The following is a 20273-nucleotide window of genomic DNA, read 5'->3' as shown; positions in this document are numbered from 1 at the left end:
TGAATCATGTTTCTGTAACTTTGGGCTTGATCACTGTAATGTGCACAGCTGGAGCTGCCCTTGAAGAAGACTCAGAAGCTACAGTTGGTGCAGAATCCAGTGGTCCTCATCTTTATAGCCTGGGTTCCTAATAGTTTTAGGACAACCTCTCCCAAAATGAACAGAACCATCATGTCAATTGAGATCTAGCCAAAATGCAAGATGGACATAACAGGAATAAAAGCAATAAAAATGAGTTCATAAAAGCAATGGCAACACTAAATGTTAAAATGAATAAAATAATGTATAGGGTAATTCAGAAAACTGCAGCAAATCAAACAATAAAGAGCAGTCATGAAAAATCTGCCTCTCCTAGTTGTAACACCTTTCTCTGTCTGATCTGAGTATCTAGTTGTCTTGTATGTTTCAATTATTTATGGATACTGTTTTGAGCTAGCTTGGAAAGCTGATTTTTTTAAAAAAATTGTTATTGTAGCAGATACTAGACAATGCTAGCTTCATCCATACACTTTTTTTTCCTTTCAGGCCTTTTGGTTACCAACAATAGATGACTAGTTCTGGATTCATCACTCCTTTTGGACAGTTTTTACATCATGTGGACAGTAGACAGCAATATGCTTGCAAAGATCACTATGAAAGTATTGATACTGCATTACTTTGACTGAATGCATTTCTACAGAACATCTCTGTATTATACTATAGACCTGACTCTTTGTTGCTCTTCTTCAAAAGGAATTTTTCATCTGTGCACTCTGGCTCAAAAACAAGGGTTCAAAATTTGCTAGCATCTCAACTATAGCAGAACTTATTTGAGCTGAACTAATTGGCGGTGGTACTATAACATATTCCGATTGAATGTTGCCACAGTTGAAACCCTACTGATACATCAGCTGCAAACTCCTGGAACCCTTGGCTTGTTGAATCTTTTAATCCATTATGAGGTTCTGGGAGAAACTTCTTTGGCTGCCCTCATGGAAAGGAGTCTGTGTCTGCATCAAGGGATTAGTGCTGATGCTACCATGAATTTTGAGCTCCCAAGAGACTACATAGAATAGAGGCTCTGTTTCATTTGCCCTTAATATCATCTCAGATGTACAGGACACCTGAAGTGTTTCAGTGGGCAATTCTAAGCAATAAAGGAGTCTTTCAAGTAAAAAAAATCGCTCTGAAATAGATTCACTAGAAATTTTGTCCTTGTATCCTCCTTTCTGTATAACCTTTTGCCGTTTTTGTAAATAGGGGCTGGGGGGATCATATTTTTTACTTTTAGTTATTAAAAAGTTACCCTGGACCAAATCAGTATTGTGGAATGAGTCTTGGCAGCTTTACCTGTCTTTCAAGCAGCTTTCTTCCTGTTTAACTGTTGCTGCAGGTTGATTTCTTCTGTCATGAAGTTGAAGTTAGCTTGGTTCTCCCCCCCCCCCCCATCAAGATTTGAATGCAGAATTTCTAGTTGATGTTGCTTTCTTCCCTGGCTGCCTCTTATAGAAGGATAAAACTTATAATAAACATTGTCTCCTTTCCAGGACAACCGGCAATGTCATTAAATTTGCTTTTAATACTGATTAATAACTTTGGGGCTAATTATACTGTTGCCAGTTTCACCAGATTTATTAAGACATAGTGGGAACTACTGTACAAGCCAAGAACAGTTTTAACACTTTGTGATGTAGCAGAGTTTATTCCCCTTCAGGCCTCTGTGCTGATTGAATCCAAGTATTTGCTGAAGGAGCCCATGCCTCTTTGGCTATACCCTGGCTCTCCACATGTTCCTGTAGGCAGAAGCTATGGATAAATGAAGTATTTTTTCTGGTACTATTTATACATTGTACTGCATTGTCCAAACAGTTCTGTGCATTAACCAGTATAAGGAATATGTCTCTAAGGCTTGGTGAGAGAGGAGATGGGGAATCTCTTTGGACTAGTTGCTTTTCTGCTCTTGTATTTCTGTGCTTAATATTATATAGAGTGGTTCAGCAGTTTTTTGCTTTGTAGAGATTGTATGCTGAGTGTTCCCTGATCCTGCCAGGGAGGGAGCTCCAGTTTAGCAGCTTTGTCTCAAGTTGCCTAGCTCCTTCCCTCCAGCCTTCCGCTACACTAATTCCAAGTCCAGAAGAAAGGACAAGATGGTTGAATGTAACATCCGGACCTGGAGCAGGATTGTTTTTAGCTGAGATCCTCAGAGCAATTCATTTTAATGTGTTGCCTTAAGCTGAAGTGGCATTTTTTGCCTGTGGGCAGTTAGCACCTTATCACTTTGGCTGTACCACCTTTTAACTTATCATGCGCAAAAAGCAATTTCAAGTAGACTGCTATTCATCTGGAGTAAAACAAATGAAATATGCTTATCTTTTGCTGAGATCTGACTTCCAAGTGAAAAATGTCTTTAAGAAAGCATTGCTTGAAAACGCAGGAGCACCTAAGGCTGACTATGCATCTTTTAAGTTATACATTGCCTCTAGTATACTTTAGTAGGCCTTGCATTTTCAGTCAAAAAATAAATTGCAGTATTAGATGTAATGGAGCACTGCTAATTTTGTATAAAATTTGTAGTTAAAGAAGATCTGGAACATGAGGCAGGGCCTCCAATGCACAAAGCTATTTGGACTTTGGAAACATAAAATATCTTTCTTATGGGCTTCAACATTTCTTGATGGTAGGGTGTACAGATTATAAATACTCTACCAGCTCACTAGATAAGCTGATCCCATGTTGATCAAACAATCCTAGGCAAAAATGGTGAGCTGTAACTGTTCTTGCCTTTAATGTATAAAGGAATAAATATTAGCAGCTTTCCAGGCTTTAGCTTGAATGCGTTTGCTATATTATTATTATAATATCAACTTGTATTGAACTTTATTAATGTGCAGCCTTCTGCTCGTTTCTTACACCAAGAGCCGGTTTTACTTTTGAAAAGGCATCCAAGACATCTAATCCTGGGGAGTGGGAGGAGAATGCCCAATTCTGGTTCCAAAATGCACTTGAACACAGATTTGTAAGAAAAACTATAGGAAGTTTGCTTCTGCCATTCGAAAAACTGACCACTAAACTAATTTTACTAGTAATGTCTTTGACAACTGAAATTCTTTGGGTTTGTAAACTGAGACTGCAGCACCATGCAGATTACTTCGGAGTAAGCACATGAACAGACTTCTGAGTAAACATGTAAGACTTGGTTGCAAATTTCAGTGGATAACCTTGTCTAAATATAAAGGATGTTAAGTTGTTGCAGCAGCAATGTCATATGGAAAAATAAGTATTTTTGTGTTGTAAATGAAAATAATTTGTAAATAAGATTAAATTGTGTTTGTCTTGCACTGTTAGACTTCCTATTACAGCGTACTCAGATATAATGCAGGAAGGGGAGTAAGGTCAGCAGTCTCCAAGGTCTTATGAAGCACTGGAAACCCTTAAAATATATTTCATTCTACTTATTAAGTTATATGGACTCTGCAGTACCAGGATGGGAGAGCTCAGCAAGTTACTGAATTGTTTATCAGTAGTGATGAGTACAAACCAGGAAAATGGAGGTTCGTTCTGGTTCATGGGGTGTCACCAACTGCAAACCTTCCTGCTTACACGAACCAGTTCATTTTGTGAGATTGGTGATGGGGTAAAACAGCCCCCGCAGGCTAGAGGCACCAAATTCACAGCCAGTCTACAACTGCCTCTCCTCTACCTGCCCTCCCCAGTTTGGTGAGGATTGGATTTAGGAACAGCAAGTTACAGCCTGCCCTCCCCCTACAAGCTGATGCCCTCAGGAAAGTGCTCTCTGGGGAAATCACAGCCACAGGTTCAGGAGTGTGTTGTATGGAACTCCTGCAAGCTGGAGGCACCTCAGAGCTCTGAGTCCACCAAATGCTGCCACAGTCAGGGGCAGGTGTTCAAAAATCCCACTGAGGGGGAGTGTGGGTCCTCAGCCAAGGAACCCAGTAGCTAAGCCCCTCTGTTTGGTTTGAACAGGACAGGTGCCTCAGAGCCTTGAGTAAGCACCAAACACTCCCAATCCCACTGTTTTTACACTTGAGGAATGACTTCCAGTTCCCTTTCCTTTCTGCCTGCTGCAAAGTGACAGATGTGTGTGAGCTTGGGTACAACCAGTGCCTGTCAAGTTTTGGAGGATAACTTGGTATTTCTAGGTCTGCTGAAGTCCATCCCACCCTGTTGCTTTGATAATTGATTGGCTCCAGCATGTCTGCCATATGAACTGCAAAAAAAACCCCATAAAAATCATGGAGGTTTGTTGCAGCACGATGGCACAACCCTTGACTGACAAACTGGCAATTTTCATGACAAATTTAGGTTTGTGACAAGGTCTGTGCCTATCTCTACTTATCAGTAGGTCGAGGGGAAAGACGACTATATCGGAAGCTGTGATCAGGCTTAAAATACAGCTTATTTTCAGATTACAGCAAATGTTCTTATGACCTATTAATTTCCTACAGTCAATAAATAACATAGTACTTAGAAATTTAAACTTACCTAACCTTGTTGAAATCAATGGGGTATTAAAGTATTTAACTTTGTCTTAGCTGTTCCTTTTTATGCTTAGCAATTTTTTCAAATGTGTGTGTATAACTTGCTTTTATATAAAATTGAAATCTCTTAACCATGCAGTGGAGTAAAATGTCTGTGTCAAGTCTTTCATTTTTTTTCTGGGAAAAGCTTTGGTTGGGATTTTGCTTTATATTCCAAGATGTACTCATTTTAAATATATTCCTTAAAGGGGGTGGATGGAATGGATTTCCTGTAGGTAGAGAGCTTATAGGAGGCTCTCTACTCTAAAACCAAAGTTTTATTGCTTCGGCCCTTCGGAGCACAGGAGGCACTCCATCCCTGTAGCCGTGGGCTGCCTTTCACTGTAATGATTCCCATAGGTTATAATGGAGAATGGAAAAACATCCAAATTTTTTCCCCATGATGAGTATACCTTTCACTGTGATATGAAAAGTACATCTTTCCCAACCCTAAACCAAACCCCAATTTTAACCCGAACATAAGTGTGTCCTGAACTCTAACCCTAACCCTATGGGCCCATTCACTGTAATGAACACCATACGCTATAATAGAGTATGTGAAAAAATCCCAAAAATTCTCCCCTCAAGATTACACCTTTCACTATGATATGAAAGGTACTTCTCACCCAACCCTAAACCAAACCCCAATTTTAACCCAAACATAAGTGTGTCCTGAAATCTAACTCTAACCCTATGCACCCATTCACTGTAATGAACACCATACGCTATAAAAGAGAATGGGAAAACCCCCCCAAAATTATCACCCTCAAGATTATACCATTCACTATGATATGAAAGGTACTTCTCACCCAAACCTAAACTTAACCCAATCTTTAACCAACACATATATATGACTCAAACCCTAACACGAACCCTATGGGCCCATTCACTCTCATGAATCTCATAGGCTATAATGGAGAATGGAGAGACTTTCAAAATTTTCCCCTATCGACAGTATACCTTTCAGTACGAAACTTTCAGGATTACTCAACAGAAAATGACAGCATTTTGCAGAATGTCGCATTGCTTCGATCGTGGGCATGGCAGAAGGGCCCTCATGACCGCAGGGATGGGCTGCGTTTCCCCGGGTGTGCCAAAAACGCTCTAAGCAGTGGATTCCAATTTTCTCCTGCAATCCAACGTTTTAAGGGTTAAGTTACCCTTCAGGGTAACGTCGCTTTCCTTCTATCGTGGGTGTCGCAGAAGGGCCCTCATGACTGCAGGGGTGGGCTGCCTTTTCCGGGTGTGCCAAAAACGCTCAAAGGAGTGGATTCCAATTTTCTCCTTAGATCCAACGTTTTAAGGGTTAAGTTACACTTCAGGGTTACTTAACCCTTAAAACGCCGGATTATTGGAGACCGTTTTATTGCTTCGGTCCTTCGGAGCACAGGAGGCACTCCATCCCCGTACCCGTGGCCTGCCTTTCACTGTAATGATTCCCATAGGTTATAATGGAGAATGGAAGAACATCCAAATTTTTCCCCCATGAAGAGTATACCATTCAGTGTGATATGAAAAATACATCTTTCCCAAACCTAAACCAAACCCCAATACTAACCCGAACATAACTGTGTCCTGAACTCTAACCCTAACCCTATGAGCCCATTCACTGTAATGAACACCATACGCTATAATAGAGAATGGGAAAAAATCCCAAAAATTCTCCCCCTCAAGATTATACCTTTCACTATGATATGAAAGGTACTTCTCACCCAAACCTAAACCTAACCCAATCTTTAACCAAAACCTATCAATGACATAAACCCTAACCCTATGGGCCCATTCACTCTCATGAATCTCATAGGGTATAATGGAGAATGGAGAGACTTTCAAAATGTTTCCCTATCGACAGTATACCTTTCAGTAGGAAACCTTCAGGATTACTCAACACAGAAAATGACAGCATTTTGCAGACCGTCGCATTCCTTCGATTGTGGGCATCACAGAAGGGCCCTCAAGACCGCAGGGGTGGGCTGCCTTTCCCGGGTGTGCCAAAAACGCTCAAAGGAGTGGATTACAATTTTCTCCTTAGATCCAACGTTTTAAGGGTTAAGTTACCCTTCAGGGTTACTTAACCCTTAAACGCCGGATTAATGGAGACCGTTTTATTGCTTCGGTCCTTTGGAGCACAGGAGGCACTCCATCCCCATAGCCGTGGGCTGCCTTTCACTATAATCCAATCCAAATTTTTTCCCCATGAAGAGTATACCATTCAGTGTGATATGAAAAATACATCTTTCCCAACCCTAAACCAAACCCCAATATTAACCTGAACATAAGTGTGTCCTGAACTCTAACCCTAACCCTATGGACCCATTCACTCTAATGAATTTCATAGACTATAATGGAGAATGGAAAAACATCCAAAATTATTCCCCATCGAGAATATTCCCTTCAGTGAGATATTAAAAATGCATCTTACCCAACCCTAAAAAAGACCACAATTTTCTCCGGAACATAACTGTGTCCTGAACTTTAACTCTAAACCTAACCCTAACTCTATGGGCCCATTCTCTCTAATGAATCTCATAGGCTATAATGGAGAACGGAAAAATATCCAAAATTATTCCCCATCAAGACTATACCATTCAATGTGATATTAAAAATACATCTTACTCAACCCTAAACCCAACCCCAACTTTCACCCGAACATAAGTGTGTCCTGATATCTAACCCTAAACGTAACCCTATGGGCCCATTCACTCTAATGAATCTCATAGACTATAATGTATAAAGGAAAAACATCCAAAATTTTTCCCCATCAAGAGTATACCATTCAGTGTGATATTAAAAACACATCTTACCCAACCCTAAACCCAACCCCAATTTTCACCTGAACATAAGTGTGTCCTGAACTCTAACCCTTACCCTATGGGCCCATTCACTCTAATGAATCTCATAGGCTATAATGGAGAATGGAAAAACATCCAAAATTTTTCCCCATCAAGAGTATAACATTCAGTGTGATATTAAAAATACATCTTACCCAACCCTAAACCAAACCCCAATTTTCACCGGAACATAAGTGTGTCCTGAACTCTAACCCTAACACTAACTCTTACCCTATGGGCCCATTCACTCTAATAAATCTCATACACTATAATGGAGAAAGGAAAAACATCCAAAATATTTCCTTTTCAAGAGTATACCATTCAGTGTGATATTAAAAATACATCTTACCCAACCGTAAACCAAACCCCAATTTTAACCCGAACATAAGTGTGTCCTGAACTCTAACCCTAACCCTATGGGCCCATTCTCTCTTATGAATCTCATAGGCTATTATCGAGAATGGAAAAACATCCAAAATTCTTCCCCATCAAGAGTATACCATTCAGTGTGATGTTAAAAATACATCTTACCCAACCCTAAACCCAACCCCAATTTTCACCGGAACATAAGTGTGTCCTGAACTCTAACCCTAACACTAACTCTTACCCTATGGGCCCATTCACTCTAATAAATCTCATACGCTATAATGGAGAAAGGAAAAACATCCAAAATTTTTCGCCATCAAGAGTATACCATTCAGTGTGATATTAAAAATACATCTTACCCAACCCTAAACCAAACCCCAATTTTAACCCGAACATAAGTGTGTCCTGAACTCTAACCCTAACCCTATGGGCCCATTCTCTCTTATGAATCTCATAGGCTATTATCGAGAGTGGAAAAACATCCAAAATTCTTCCCCATCAAGAGTATACCATTCAGTGTGATGTTAAAAATACATCTTACCCAACCCTAAACCCAACCCCAATTTTCACCGGAACATAAGTGTGTCCTGAACTCTAACCCTAACACTAACTCTTACCCTATGGGCCCATTCATTCTAATGAATCTCATAGGCTATAATGGGGAATGGAAAAACATCCAAAATTCTTCCCCATCAAGAGTATACCATTCAGTGTGATATTAAAAATACATCTTACCCAACCCTAAACCAAACCCCAATTTTAACCCGAACATAAGTGTGTCCTGAACTCTAACCCTAACCCTATGGGCCCATTCAATCCAATGAATCTCATAGGCTATAATGGAGAAAGGAAAAACATCCAAAATATTTCCTTTTCAAGAGTATACCATTCAGTGTGATATTAAAAATACATCTTACCCAACCGTAAACCAAACCCCAATTTTAACCCGAACATAAGTGTGTCCTGAACTCTAAACCTAACCCTAACCCTTACCCTATGGGCCCATTCACTAATGAATCTCATAGGCTATAATGGAGAAAGGAAAAACATCCAAAATTTTTCCCCATCAAGAGTATACCATTCAGTGTGATATTAAAAATACATCTTACAAAACCCTAAACCAAACCCCAATTTTAACCCGAACATAAGTGTGTCCTGAACTCTAACCCTAACCCTATGGGCCCATTCTCTCTTATGAATCTCATAGGCTATTATCGAGAATGGAAAAACATCCAAAATTCTTCCCCATCAAGAGTATACCATTCAGTGTGATGTTAAAAATACATCTTACCCAACCCTAAACCAAACCCCAATTTTAATCCGTACATAACTGTGTCCTGAACTCTAAACCTAACCCTAACCCTTACCCTATGAGCCCATTCACTCTAATGAATCTCATAGGCTATAATGGAGAAAGGAAAAACATCCAAAATTTTTCCCCGTCAAGAGTATACCATTCAGTGTGATATTAAAAATACATCTTACCCAACCCTAAACCAAACACCAATTTTAACCCGTACATAAGTGTGTCCTGAACTCTAACCCTAACCCTATGGGCCCATTCACTCTAATGAATCTCATAGGCTATAATGGAGAAGGGAAAAACATCCAAAATTTTTCCCCATCAAGAGTATACCATTCAGTGTGATATTAAAAATACATCTTACCCAACCCTAAACCAAACACCAATTTTAACCCGTACATAAGTGTGTCCTGAACTCTAACCCTAACCCCATAGGCCCATTCACTCTAATGAATCTCATAGGCTATAATGGAGAACGGAAAAACATCCAAAATTTTTCCCCATCAAGAGTATACCATTCAGTGTGATATTAAAAATACATCATACCCAACCCTAAACCAAACCCCAATTTTAACCCAAACATCTGGAGAGCTACCGCTGGCCACCCCTGCCCTAGGGTTACTTTCTAGTGCCCTATCCTTATGCTCTATCCCTTCCAGTTCCTTAGATCAGGGGTTCCCAAGCCCCAAGCCAGGGACTGGTACCAGGCCGTGGCCTGTTTGTAATAGGCCACACAGCCTCGCTGCCCCACATGCAGTGCTGCCTCCCCCCCCCCGTTTTCACCATTTTAAGGCCAGGGAAGGGGCTGTGAAGTGCCTCCCAGGCTGACCCCCCTCCCACTGATCGGCCGGGAAAACCACCGCAGCAGCCGCGAGTTACGCTGTCCTTGATCGGGGGGGGGGGTGTAGGACTGGGAGGCTTTTCACAGCCCCTTCCCTGGCCTTAGAATGGTGAAAATGGGGCGGGGGGGGGGGAGAGGCTGCGCAGGGTGGGTGAAGGAGGGCAGAGGAAATGGGGAGGAAAACGAGGGGAGGAAGATAGATCCAAGTGGGCAGCCGTGTTGGTCTGAAGCAGTAGAACAAATTAGGAGAAGTTGCACGTTTGAGAGATGGCGAGGTTTCGCGGGTGGGTGAATGAGGGGGGAGGATAATGGAGGAGGCGGCACCATGGGAGGTGGGGGGAGGCTGAATTGGGAGCCCCCACCCTGCTGGCCCTGGGGCCGAAAAGGTTGGGGACCACTGCCTTAGATCATTATAAAGCTACGAAGAGGATTAGAAGATGATTCTAGATGAATTAATGTGCTACAGCACCCCTTTGCAGGCCAATGACAATTGTAGTGGTGGTGACAAGCATTTTATCTCTGCTACAGCCACATCATTTGAATCTTATCCTGCACAATAGTTTGATGTTTGGGACTTGATCAGTTTGACCTTGTTAAGAATGTTTTAGAGAGATTACTTGGTGATAAAATCTGGACCACGCTGATTTGAAAACCCAAGTTGAGAGTAGATACAGTACCACCTGAAGGTGCCAGAAACATTGACATCTTTTTAATTGACTGATTTTTGCCAGTGGATGCTGACAATTTGCATTCTTGATCTGTGGCTTTTAAAACAGTGCTGGGAAAAGGGGTTAGAACTAGGGGTGTGCATTCAGTTCGGCCGAACCGAATCAACCGCCAAATCACCCCTGATTCGGCTGTATACGGAATCGCATACAGCCGATTCTAATTGGGGCCAATTATGCGGGAGTCGAGTATAGCTCCCCGTATACTTCCGTATAAATATTCAGAAGTATACGGAAGTCAATGCAAAAGGCGGGAAAGGGGCTTCTGCAGCCTCAGGGGAGCTGCTTGCCTCCTTTCCCGCCTTTGGTAGCCTTGCCTCTCCCATAGCCTCCCTGGGATCAAAATGCATTGCAAATGCATGCTTTGAAGGGCTTTTGTGTAGCTGATCCTCCAGCCATCAGCAACAATGTTTTTCTTTTGTCTGGCCAAAGAGCAGTGCTATTTTTTGAAACTGCTCTCTATAGGGCCAAGAACCTTTTTAGGGATTCTGCCTGGCTGGACTCCTCCATTGCTGCTGTGTTGGTGTGTGAGAGAGATTGTGCTGTGCTGGCCCTTGGCCTCAGGCAGCTGCTGCTGCTCAGCCTTACCAGACTTGCCTGGCGTAGAGAAGACGTCTAAAAGGTAAGACAGTCTTGGGGTTCTTGTTTTTATTTTAGTTGGTAAAAGGACTTTTTAAGACTCAGAGTCCCTTTACTTGTCCAGATTTGGGTGGTGGGTACTAGCTTATTTGGGATTAGGGGTTCTGCTGGGGTGGGGGTTTTTTTTGCCAATTTGCCCATATCTTACTTTAGTGAGAGGACTTTTAAAAGTGCAGTGTCCTTTTACTTTTCCTGATTTGGGTGGCTTGGATTTCTTGGGGTTAGGGTGAAGGGTTTTTTTTGGGGGGGGGAGGGGTTAGTAAAGTTCCTGTATTGTTAAAAGTTAAGGGTTTTTTTACTGTTTTAAAAGGATTCTGTGTTTGATTTGTTGCTGCTGTGTTGTGCTGCTGTTCCTTTTCTCTTCTGGTTCTTGAGGGGGGTTGCTGTTTGGCCTAATTTTCATTGTTTAAAAGGCCACTTTTTAAACAGTTGAGTTTCTTGGCCTTCTCCTGTTGTCCCTTTTCCTGCTTCTGGTTTTTTTTGGGGGGGGAAGCTGGCACCTGGGTGAGAGACCCAGAACCAGCAGGCTTGTTGTGCTTGGCCAGCTCTCCCCGTGTTGTTTGGGGCAGAGCTGGAGAGCTGGCATCTGGGTTTGCTGCAGCCAGGTCTGCAGAGCAGACCTTGAGCAGATTGTGTTTTGTGTGGCAGTGACATTGGCAACTGGGTTTATATTGGTTCCAGGCCTGCAGGGTTCATAGAGTAGATAGAGGGATGTAGTACATTTGGGTCCTATAGAGATTATCTGGTGTGAAGTTAGGTTTGGCTTTGGGTGCCCCAGGAATTGGACCCCCTGGTCCAATTTTTTTTTTTGGCCTTGTGGGTTTTATGTGGGACAGTGCCCTGAAGCTGCACAGCAGTTTGGGGGGGCTCTCCTCAAAACCTCCTGCTCCCCAGAGCCACTTTTCCCACGACAATTACAGTGAGGAAGTGGGTCACTGGAAGCACCATTGGGAGCAGTGTTCCTTTTGGGGTGCCCACAGATGGGTGCAGTCTTTTTGGGCCAGGGGGGTTTCATGCTGGGGAGTCCCCTGAAGCTGCCCTGCAGTTTTGGGGCCTCTCCCTCAAACTCCTCTCTGGCCAGAGCCACTTTCCCCAATTATAGTGGAGGAAGTGGCTAATTGGGCTTTCCCCAGCATTGTTGGCAATGGGCCTTTTGGAGAGCCCAAAGACAGGGACCCCCTGGCCCAATCTTTTTGGGACTTGGGGGTTTTGTAGGGGAGAGTCCCCTACGGGTTCCCTGCAGTTTTAGGGGCTCTCCCTCAAACCCCCTGCCCCCCAGTAGCCTCTAATTATGCCCTATGTTGCCATTGATTTCAATGGCTCATAGGATATAATGGTGGAATAGGGGTACCCTCTTTGGGTGCCCCTGGAATGGGACCCCGTGGCCCAATCTTTTTGGGACTTGGAGGGTTTGTAGGGGAGAGTCCCCTGCAGGCAGCTTCAAATATACCCTATTTGCCATTGATTTCAGTGGCCCATAGGGTATAATAGGGCCGTATATTCGGAAATAGCCACGCATCTACCATATATGCGGCTATTCCGACTACGGAATTCAGAAATATACGGGATTCCGTATTTCTTTCCCCCATATACTTCCGAATCCGTGTACTTCTGATTTTTTTTTTTTTTTTTGCACATCGCTAGTTAGAACCTTCAGTTAAAAAAAGAGCCTGTGCTTATTACCTCAGCCTTATTATTTGACAAGCAGGTTGATATAGTGGTCAAAAGCGTCTTCATTCACCAACTTTCCTTTTTTAGACTGCTGACCTAGCTAGCTCTAAGAGTTATCTTGTCTAGCATCCTAGTACTGTGGATACAGTTGCCCAAACAGGATGTAAAGATAAGAATTTTTTAAAACTTCACTAGTGGACATAAGACTGTGACAAAGAAATGTCCCTGGGGAAGGAATTTGACATTTTGGGTGCTAAAAAGCCCTCCTAGCACCTGGTTTTCAGAGGTTTATTGTCTCTGGACATGGAGGTTCCCTTTCTGCTTTTGTAGCCACGTGGCTGGACTGCTATTGAAGACAACCCAGAAACATCAACTGGTTCAGAATGCAATTGCACAAGTCACCAGAGGCTAGCTGAGAATAATACTTTAAAACAAGTATATTGGCTTCTAGAGTAACTTCAAGTTCATTTTATGGTCAAGGGCTCAGGGACTTGTATAGCTGAAGGACAGTCTCCATGGGTCCCTCTGGTTGCACCTGCTGAGATAGCTCACCTGACATCTAGTAAAGCCCATTCCTTTCCTGGAGAAGTGCACCACTGTTGTAAAACCATTTTATTTTCCTAGAGCAATTAATAGGATTTGAGCTGTAAGCATTTTCTGAGGTTTTAACTTTTTAAAATTTAATTATAAATTTTAAGCTGCTTTATCTCCCCAGAGAGAAGAAAGGCAGGATATAACAAGCAAATAAAGGAAGAGGAAAGTTGCAAATATTTCAAATGATTTAAGGAGAACATTAGTCATATACATGATTCTCCACTACAATTAGTACCCTTTTCATAACCTACATGACAGGCCATTATATCAAAATGTCCTGTCTTCTGTGTGACACACAGAACCAACAACAGAAAAAAACTGGCGTGGCGTCTCAAGCACAGCCTTCTGTTACTAAAGTTTTTTAGGTGATGAAACTTGATGGCTGCCATGAGTTGTGGCATCTGAAACTGTCCATGACGCTTCCCAGTGCTGCCCTCTTTGCTTGAAGGTGAGTTTTTCTGGGTGCTGTATACCTATGAATACCATCTCAGCAACAGCTATATTGTCCAAAATGCAGTGCAGTCCTTTTTGCTTAGAAACAACAGATCCTAGTTTTCATCCTTGTTATGCAGTGGAATTACAAACACTGAAATATCATCATAGGAAGCAGAAGTGTTGTTGGCCAGAGTCCAATAATATCCATCTTTCCTTCCCCTTGCTTTCCACACCAAACAGTTGGCCAGTTCTGAAAACCTACAGAAACAAGACATTAATGACTCTTTTATCATGTTAAAACAATGACGCAATTCTTAAAACAGAGAGATGAAGTTTGACCTCAGTGAGTAGTGCAAAGCTAAGCATTGATGTTCAATTCATAGGTTTGTAAAAAGAGCAAATGCTGAGAAGAAACCACAAAGAGTGTAAAATTTTGATATGCAATACAAATGTGTTTTCCTAAGTAACTTCATTCTGTAAACTTTGTATATAAATATTAGTATTTCACATCCACTCATGAAAACTGGCAGTGGCAGCTTCTGTATTAGCATGCTTGCATGCACTATAAATCAAGATTTAAAGAGACAGTACATAGAACTGTTAATAGAGAAGTTCTAAACTACATCATATTAATATTCCAACTGGATACAAACAAATTACAAAAAAAAATCCACAAATATTTAAAGTCCAAGTGCTGTGTAACAGAATACTCGCATGAATAATTTGGGTTCCTTGAGAAATTGTTTATGACTTGAAGAAGCTACTCCAAACAAGACTTTACCTGGGAAGCATGTGTCATTCTTGTTTGAATATATTCTTTTTGGGGAACTTCGTTCTTTGTTGGGAGTCTTTGGTCCCATCAACAAATCTTTCCTCAAATTATTGTTTATTTCAAACTTTTGAATAACCTGTGGAATAAGTCCAACTACTGCAACTTGGAGGAAACTCTAACTTCGTTAAAGACTCTTAGAGAATTATTCATGTGAGAGTATTCTATTATACAGCACTTGGACTAGTTATTATTTGTGGATAAGTTTTTTTGTAATTTGTATCCAATTAGAATATTGAGATGTTTTATAATTTAGAACTTCTCAATTAACAGTTCTAAGTACTCTCTTTTTAAATTCTGATTTATAGCGCCTGCAAGCACACTAATAAGGAAGCTGCCACTGCCAACGTTTCGGAGAAGTTGATGTGAAATACTAATATTTATATACAATATTTACAGAATTAAGATACTTAGGCAAACAATATTTTTATTACATATGAAACTTCTACATTCCTGACAGTTTGTTCTCTCTTTACAGTCTCTCACACTGAGAGTCCCATTCGGCTTTCGATTCACAGGTTTGTTATAACCTCCAAAGGACAGTCAAGAAAGCCAAACCCTTCAGCTGGTTAGATGTACAGCCCTTAGCATACCTTCCCTCCCTTCATCTGAGCCCTTTTCTAAACCTTTTAAAAGTGATTACAAAAGCTACATAAGAATATTTCCAGTAGAGCAGTCAGATCAACACTGGGATCCTGAACTGAGCTTTAGCTAAAATCCAACTCAGGCACCTTTGCCGTTAATCTTTTTCTTACCCACAATGTTCCCTCTAAGCTGTGGAGTCTTGTGAGCAAAAAAATCTACTTTGTGAGCTACTGCATAAATTAGTTTTCTCTGAGGCCATTTTTCTGGGCAAAGACAAAAATGTGTGAGCTGGGGGCTAAAAAAACTGTGAGCTAGCTCACATTTGCTCCGCTTAGAGGGAACACTGGACAAGTAGCATCAGATGGAAATCAGCACCATCATTATCAATGGATAAGGTTTTTCACTGGTTCATCTCCCACGCATCAGGCCGGGCACATGTTAGACCTGATCTTTGCGGCCGGGGTTATGGTGGACGATATAATCGCAAAAGCGGTGCCATGGTCGGACCACCTCGCCCTTAGGGCTCGTGTGGACGCTCCATGCCAAACCCGTCTAGGCGACGAGCGCATTATGGCTCGCCCGCGAAGCCAGATGGACCCGGAATGGTTCCAAATGGCTCTGCGGGATCCCTGGCCCTCTGGCGATTCCCTCAATGACCTGGTCGAGACCTGGCATAGCCGGCTTTCCACAGCCATTGACGAGATTGCACCTCGGCGTCCTCTGCGACCCCGGACTAGGCTGGCGCCGTGGTATACCCCGGAACTACGCCAGCTGAAACAAGGCCTCAGACGGCTAGAGAGGCAATGGCGGCGTACTCATGATGAAGCGGCTAGAGCATCTTATAGTTTATGAGGTCATATGAGATGGCAGTCAAAGCCACAAAGAAAACATACTTTGCGGCTAAGATTGCGTCTGCAAATTCGCGCCCGGCACAATTATTTAAGATAATTCGGAACCTTACTACATTGCCACAAGGCAAACCAAATGTTAAGGAATTAGAGATAGGCTGTGAGGCATTCGCGAAATTTTTTGCAGACAAAGTCCAGTCGTTCCGCCATGACTGCCCCGCCATATTAGATACAGTATGTGAACTTGAGGCTCCGTGCCTGTCTTCTGGTTTGATCCTGGACCATTTCGACCCGCTCGACCTAGAGGAGGTTGACAGGATCCTCTCTACTGCATGCCCAACACCTTGTGATCTGGACCCATGCCCCTCCTGGCTAATTAAAGCTTGCCAGGAGGAGCTGAGATGTCCTATACGGGACATCATAAATAGATCTCTTTGGGAGGATTCTTTTCCAACCCCTCTGAAAGAGGCAGTGGTCCGCCCCCTCTTGAAAAAAGCTACATCAGACCCGGCCAAATTGGCTCATTACCAGCCAGTCTCAAACTTGCCCTTTTTGGGCAAGGTTATAGAGAGGGCTGTGGCGTTGCAGTTACAGAGCTTCCTGGATGATGCTTCCACTTTGGATCCATTCCAGTCCGGCTTCCGTCCGGGCCATGGGACAGAGACGGTTCTGGTCGCCCTCATGGATGATCTCCGGCAACACCTGGACCGAGGCGGTACGGCAGTATTGCTGTTGATCTTCTTCGTGGTCTCTGTGCATCACACTTGTGGGATTAGGCGCCTGCGCCGATCTCGATCGGTAAACTTCAAAGCTGTGGATTTCCGCAGGTCCGACCCAGCGCGCATGCCCAGGCACCCTACTGCGCATGCCCACCGGGACGGCCGCGGACATCCCGCCAGTTCTCTTCTGACCGCCGCGCTGATCGGTTGATCTCTCTGCTACGGTCGGTGAACTTTATCCTTTTTCGGATTTTTCTAGTTAGCTGTATATAGTTAGTATAGTAGTTAGATAGTTTAGATAGCGTAGGTTTTTCCTTTATTTCTATCGAGAGAGCGGGCTTCTTTTCGTTTTCCTGCCCTTCGGGGAAGGGACACCCCCCCCTCTCGCTCTCTTCATCTCGATTCCCTCCCTCATATGGAAAGGAGGTGGGGATTTTTTCGCCGCTGCTCCGAGTGTGGGAGCAAGATTGCCCCACCAGACGGCCATTCGCTTTGTTTGCTGTGCTTAGGGGAACGGCACAGGCCTGATTCCTGCCCGCACTGTGCAAAATTTTCGAAACAGACGCGCAAGAACAGAGCGGCCCGACTTGCAGCTGCCCTGATGGAGCGAGCGCTTTCCCCGCGAGCGGACCAGACTGAATCCGCGCTCGGCCAGACGGATCAGTCGTCATCGACCCCGGTCGATCCTGAGCGGCCCATCGTTACCGACCAACCCCGGAAGCGATCCGGTTCGGTAGCCGCTTCGGAGTCCTTGGTGCCGATAAAGAGGCCTAAGGAGGACAAAGGGATGCCCTCGGAGAAAAAGAAGCTTAAGAAGTCAAAGCGATCGGAGTCTCAGTCCTCTCCAGCATCCCCGGTCGATCTGACCGCGCCGATAGTTCCGCCGCTGAAGCTCTTCGCGTCACCGGTCAAGCGCCCGAGCTCTCAGCTGGCGTCGATGTCGACTCAACTTATCATCTCCGATTCGGAGTCGGAGATCGAATCGGCGCAACGCATCGGTACCAGGAATAGTCCAATCGACGGATCGGTCTCCCAGCCCCGAGGTTCTCCTGCTCGACACCGATCTCCCCGTCGGGACCGCTCTCCCGCTCGACACCGATCTCCACGGCGGGACAGCTCTCCTGCTCGGCACCGATCTCCCCGTCGGGACCGATCGTCCAGCAGCCGTTCCCCTCGCCGTAGAAGTGACGATCCCTCACCACATCGTCTGCTGACCAAGGTCCCCTGGGACCAGAGACAATGGCAGTACCTGTATGGGGCTTACTCCATGCAACACCCCTTTCCGTGGCTCCAACAACCACAGAAGGACTGGGACCAAGCCTCTGAGACTTCATATCGATCTCGAATGTCTCATAGGACGCAACGCAACGAGCCGTCGGCATCAGTATCGAAGCCCCCTGAGCTCGACAGGCCGGTCCAGAAGGAACCCAAGCGTTCTCCACCAGCCAAGGAGTCTACACCAGTTCTCCAGGAACCTCCTCGGCACCGATCTGAACCTTCCGACTCCCCCGAGCCATCTTCCAGATCAGTGGAAGACTCATCGGGAACCTCTGATGGTGAAGCCTCACCGCCTGCAAAGACTTCGGAGGAGCAGCCCATATCTCCGTCTGAAGACCTTAAATCTTACAGGGATCTTATAAGGAGAATGGCCCAGACCCTCTCCCTCTCTACCGTTCAGCCTCAACCTACAGTGACTGACACGGTTTTTGATATAGTGCAGCAGGACACTTCGACAGCGATTGCCTTGCCGCTCACGAACATCATGCTGCAGACAGCCAAGGCTTCCTGGGACAAACCCTCCTCCACACCTGTCTCCTCTCGCAGGCTGGATCATATGTACAGGATCCAGGAAGCGTCAGCGGAATTCCTTTACGTCCACCCTAGACCCAATTCGTGGTCGTATCGTCGTCTTCCAAGGCGCGAAAGACAGATAAGGAGGGCAGGAAACTGGACGCTATGGGGAGAAGATTATACTCTGCCGGCTCCCTGGGGGTTAAAATAGCCAACTACGCTGCATGCTATGGCCGTTACCAATACGCCCTCTGGGACCAAGTCTCCACCATCTTGGGATCCCATCCTGAGCAGAGCCGTAACGCATTACGGAAGCTGCAGAAGGAGGGTATGGCACTGGCAAAGCAGCAGCTAAACTCTGCCAGACACTCAGGAGACACGTGCGCAAAAGCCCTTACATCGGCTATCTCCCTGCACAGACATGCATGGCTGAGATCCACGGCACTTCAACCCGACACACAGGCGTACGTCGAGGACCTTCCCTTTGATGGGGCAGGACTGTTCAGCTCCACGACGGACTCGGTTCTCCAGGAGCTAGATAAAAGTATCAAAACATCCAGAAACCTGGGGGTGTCCGGGCAGCGCCCTCCACCCAGGCGTCAGTGGCCTAAAACTTGACAAAAGAAGCCATATTCCAAGTCACCCGACAGACAGTGGCGCTCAAAATCGGCCTCTTTCACTCGACCTTCTTTCCAGTCGAAGCATAAGTACTCCCCATCCTCCACCCAACCTGCCCGCCAGAAGGACGCGAAGCAGGGCAAGCAGGGCCTTTGACTTTCCTCCAGTCGTTTCCGGCCCACAGGACTTGGACTCTATCCGTCTTGCCAATTTTTTCCCTGCCTGGTCCCGTGTTACCTCGGACCGGTGGGTTTTGTCGATAATCAAACTGGGTTACTGCATAGAATTTTGCCGCCGCCCGTATACCCCGAGGTTTGTCTCTACAGCTCCTTCTCCGACCCTCTGCGAGGAAGTCAGGTTGCTCTGTCAGAAGCATGCCATCCAGAAGGTTCCCAGGGACCAGAAAGGTCAGGGGTTCTACTCCCGCTACTTTGTGGTCCCCAAGCGGGATGGGGGCCTCCGACCGATCATGGACCTGCGGGCCCTGAACGCCTTCATAAGGTGCGACAAGTTCCGAATGACATCCCTGCCGTACATCCTCCCCCTCCTGAGCGACGGGGACTGGATGGCGACTCTCGATCTGAAAGACGCATACTTCCACATCTCCATCCACCCTCGGCATCGGAAGTATCTACGCTTCACGGTCGGAGACGACCATTTCCAGTACCGAGCCCTACCATTCGGCCTTTGTACAGCCCCAAGGGTTTTCACCAAGACCATGGTGGTCATTGCCGCTCACCTACGGCTTCAAGGTGTGACGCTTTTTCCTTACATCGACGACTGGCTCCTGGTGGCGGTGTCGAGGGAGCAGTTGCTGCGACACATCACTATCACCTTGACCTTGGTGGACGAATTGGGGCTCCAGATAAATTTTAAAAAGTCTCATCTGACGCCTTCTCAGAAGGTGCAATTCATCGGGGCGATCCTGGATACGCGCGTATGCAGGGCGTTCCTCCCCTCA

The 20273-nt window shown here is 44.7% G+C and overlaps 2 protein-coding genes across 3 annotated transcripts in view; one reads left to right on the top strand and one right to left on the bottom strand.

Moving 5' to 3' along the window:
* Positions 1 to 4627, top strand: part of WDR82 (WD repeat domain 82) — a 37337-nt gene extending 32710 nt beyond the window's left edge. Inside the window, exon 9 of the mRNA XM_060239973.1 lies at positions 526 to 4627. Coding sequence (XP_060095956.1) covers positions 526 to 555 — 30 coding nt within the window. The 3' untranslated portion in view covers positions 556 to 4627. The remainder of the gene's footprint in view (positions 1 to 525) is intronic.
* An 8919-nt stretch (positions 4628 to 13546) lies between these two features.
* The window catches only part of PPM1M (protein phosphatase, Mg2+/Mn2+ dependent 1M), a 43298-nt gene continuing 36571 nt past the window's right edge, over positions 13547 to 20273 (bottom strand). For both annotated transcript variants that reach the window (XM_060239971.1, XM_060239972.1), the window contains one exon: positions 13547 to 14180. In XM_060239971.1, coding sequence (XP_060095954.1) covers positions 14036 to 14180 — 145 coding nt within the window. In that variant the 3' untranslated portion in view covers positions 13547 to 14035. The remainder of the gene's footprint in view (positions 14181 to 20273) is intronic.

The sequence above is a fragment of the Heteronotia binoei genome, chromosome 5, assembly GCF_032191835.1.
Source record: "Heteronotia binoei isolate CCM8104 ecotype False Entrance Well chromosome 5, APGP_CSIRO_Hbin_v1, whole genome shotgun sequence".
In the NCBI taxonomy this organism is placed as follows: Eukaryota; Metazoa; Chordata; class Lepidosauria; order Squamata; family Gekkonidae; genus Heteronotia; species Heteronotia binoei.
This window is presented reverse-complemented; position numbering and strand designations above follow the sequence as displayed.